The sequence below is a fragment of the Brassica oleracea genome, chromosome C4, assembly GCF_000695525.1.
Source record: "Brassica oleracea var. oleracea cultivar TO1000 chromosome C4, BOL, whole genome shotgun sequence".
NCBI lineage: Eukaryota > Viridiplantae > Streptophyta > Magnoliopsida > Brassicales > Brassicaceae > Brassica > Brassica oleracea.
The window spans coordinates 38,840,822-38,844,123 of record NC_027751.1 but is presented as its reverse complement, the minus strand read 5'-3'; the positions used below and the strand labels follow the sequence as shown (position 1 = coordinate 38,844,123).

The following is a 3,302-nucleotide window of genomic DNA, read 5'->3' as shown; positions in this document are numbered from 1 at the left end:
TTTAATTACATTAAACTCGACCTCTAAGTAGTTTTAAAGTTTGAGATAGTTTACCTATGAACTCCTTTTGATCTGAATGGAAAAGAGAGTTTGATCGCACGGGCAGCAACTCTTCTCGGCTTAAACTCCTTGTTGATATTAGATTTTAATTCCCTCGGCTCATGAAACAACACGAGGAGCATTAGATAACATGAACGCCAACAAGATAACATGAATCAACTAAGGTATGATAAACTTATCTTGCACAGGAGTTGAGTTCGGCTAGAAAATCCTTGTTGGAATCGGATTTGGTTTCCAAATCAAATCGGCGTGCACTGTATCTGTGCGTGAGGGCGCGTCGGTGGTCAGATCGACAAGCGGTTTGCACTGAAGGATTCGTCTCGGCAAGGGCTTCAATTTGATATCTTAATCGTTTTCTGGGTCCTCACGGTTTGGGAGAACGGCCTATTTGAATTTCCGAGGCAGATTCCTTTTCGTTTAGGGTTTTATGATTTTCGGCTGAGTTGAAGAATATTTTGTGGGGGCTTAGGGCTAGAGGCTATCGTGCTGATAACGTGTTATGAAAATAAGAGGAAAATCTATCTCTTTATTAGACAATAAGGAGTCCTTTACATAAATTCGAAACCCTAATACAATATAGACTAGGAAATACAAAGACATAAGAATATAGACCTTTGGATATGGGCTTCCACGAGACCTGTTTATAACATGTGGATAATATTTTCATATTGAGTTTTTTTCTCAGCAGCATTCAGACCTTGTGACCCATTGTTTTCATGGTTATTAAAATGACTTACGATTTACATATAGTTAGGCCTTGGCCTATCTAATGACTGAGCCGGACCTAACAACGTTTGATGCCTGATATTGCTATTATAAAATGGCCGAAGTGGCTGTTAATGTTTTCTTGCTAATGGATAATACCTTTGAGGAAAACATTAATGGTTTGCATAAACTCAAAACTAATCGTACAAACCTTTGAACCAAACATAAATTTTATAGGAATTTCAGAAAATAAAGATTGTTCCGGAAGTTAAAAACCAGGAGCAGACACAACATCCTTAATTTAAAAAAAAAACCAACATTGATGCAAAAGCATTTTTTTGAGATAAAGTAACTCTGTTGCCAAATCATTAAGCGAGCTGCTTTGGCTGAAGGCTCTTGTGGTTCTTTACCATTTGGGACTGCTGTTGCATCCGGTGCTGCCTGCTGACTGCTACCCCCGGTTTCAACCTCAGCAGGAACCGTGTTGTCAACTGGTATGTCGTCCCCCTTTTTCACGTTGTCTCCCTGATCATGTCCAATAATCTTTATTAATTTATAGTAAATGAAAGCGCCATGGGAAAACAATAGTAACACTCACATTATCAATGGATGCAGGGAAGTTGATAAAGCCCGTTAAGTATCCGTGTGATGGTGAAACATAATCTATATAATAAAGTGTGTTACATACCGGAGAGCACCAATCGCATATGTATTGTCGCAGTGCACACATGTGAAGGCTGAGTCTGTGCGTCGCCGTCGAGTGATTTTTGTCTCCCGGAGGGTCACTGACGAAACTCCTAACCGCCGTGATCTCCCCAATGATGTCTATGTAAGAATGAATATTAGGAATCAATTTCCGGTTAGTATGATTACAATTTAAAGGGAGGATTACCTGAGAGTTGAGAGCTGGTGTTTGCTAGAGCAAGCATTTCACTCCGACTACGAAAACGGAAACATTCTTCAGGCAGCGGTGAACTCGGTTCAGTCAACACCTTCAAGGAGGTTGCATCACTGAACCGGATCAACAAAGAAGAGTCCGTTAGCCTGAAGTTTGGATTACACCGAGCCACTTCAAAACCGGTTAAGAATACATCGACCCCACCATAAACCAAAGGTTGGAACCCGGCTAGGTGCAACGGTGGCTGGCATAAGAGCCGCCTGAAACGTAAATGGGAGTTGTCATAACCAATAAACAGAAAATAAATGCTCAATGCAAATTCTTACAGATAGGGGAAAAGCAAAGTAGAGAGACTTTCGGAAATTCTTAAACGGAACTCACATTTGAATCAAGCAGGAGCAGACATCAGTTCATCACCGCGCCTGATATTCCTAGCCTCCCAGAAACACAATAACCTAACCTCAGCTGTGGAAGAACATCTACCGGACTTCAAATCGAAAAGGAAAAGTCAAGAGTTAGCCATTTTCTCTGTAAATAAGTAGATTGTTTCGGTCTAATAGATTATATGATGGTTTAGATTGTAGGGATGCTAACCTTTTTATAGTCGAACCTCCACCGCCTTCGAAGAGCAGATGTGTCATTGAAGATAGATCGTGACGATGGAGTTAAGAAAGAATTTAATAGCAATGAATCCGTGACCGAATGATTTCTGGACCAGGAGGAAGAAGAAGTATGAATCGTTCGAAACTGTAAAAGCAATCGATCGGCGCCGTATTAGACTGAAACCCTAGCATTGCCTACGGCGGAGAAGACTAAGGGGTGAAAAGAGTAAGAAACGCTGCGTTAGGACCTGTTACGCTTTACTTCTAACTGAGCTTAATGGGCTTAGCAAAGCAATTCGACTGATTAATATAAGTTGAAGCCCAACCGGATTAGAATCTACGTTATAATGAGCCAGTTTCATCACGTCAGCAGGTAAGTGGGCTCGACTTTTAAAAAGTGTAAAAAATGTCAAATATGTGGCTCGAACCCGGATTACTCTGATATAAACACCAACATTTATACCACTAAACTAAAAGATACTTTGTACATTGATTACCGAAACTAATATATATTTATGAAGGATTTCTTATAGTGGATCCCACACATAACTGTAATGTTTCAATACTCACATGTAACTTTGATCATTGAAACCTATTTAGTAAAATCCGCATTCTGGCCCAATAAAACTTATAAGTGGGCTAAATCTCTTTTGTATGTATCTAGGATTTTTATTGTACTCTGTCTCCAGCGATAAACCGAAGCGTTACCCTTTTAGCTTATCAAAAAAAAAAAGTTCTGAAACTTTTCATCTTCACCTCTTTATATCTCCAACGATCGGTTATGGTACCGTTTCACCTCAGAAACGATCCGTCTCAGTATATATAATTCCTCAAACAAACCTTGAGACCCATATCTCTTATTAAATTACTCTTAAATTAAACTGGCGCAGCTTTTAGCCAACCTTCGAAGATGTCAGCCTCCAGTGTTGTTGTTTCTCAATCGATCATTTTCCCCGCCACCTTTCTCCGCCTAGAACATAGTACCCAGGAAAAGGTATTGACAATTTGACTTTCTATGGAATACTATATACCATATT

The 3,302-nt window shown here is 39.8% G+C and overlaps 1 protein-coding gene and 1 long non-coding RNA gene across 2 annotated transcripts; both read right to left on the bottom strand.

The window, feature by feature from the left end:
- Positions 1–961: 961 nt before the first annotated feature.
- LOC106340652 lies at positions 962–1,857 on the bottom strand. The gene is made up of 3 exons (XM_013779497.1): positions 1,658–1,857; positions 1,454–1,590; positions 962–1,290 (listed from the first exon to the last, which is right to left on the bottom strand). Exons 1-3 carry the CDS (start codon positions 1,692–1,694, stop codon positions 997–999), a joined length of 468 nt encoding a protein of 155 aa, XP_013634951.1. The 5' UTR covers positions 1,695–1,857; the 3' UTR covers positions 962–996.
- Positions 1,858–1,870: 13 nt separating this feature from the next.
- LOC106340651 lies at positions 1,871–2,505 on the bottom strand. Its single transcript, XR_001269470.1, has 3 exons — positions 2,258–2,505; positions 2,045–2,150; positions 1,871–1,923 (listed from the first exon to the last, which is right to left on the bottom strand). It is a non-coding gene; the product is annotated as an uncharacterized LOC106340651 (long non-coding RNA).
- Between the last annotated feature and the right edge of the window lie 797 nt (positions 2,506–3,302).

What these genes read in the sequence shown, in the direction of transcription:
- LOC106340652 (XM_013779497.1), bottom strand. Translation starts at nt 1,694, where the DNA reads ATGCTTGCTCTAGCAAACACCAGCTCTCAACTCTCAG. An exon ending in CACCAGCTCTCAACTCTCAG is followed by an intron (nt 1,591 to 1,657) that starts GTAATCCTCCCT and finishes ATTCTTACATAG; the next exon opens with ACATCATTGGGGAGATCACG. An exon ending in TATGCGATTGGTGCTCTCCG is followed by an intron (nt 1,291 to 1,453) that starts GTATGTAACACA and finishes GGACATGATCAG; the next exon opens with GGAGACAACGTGAAAAAGGG.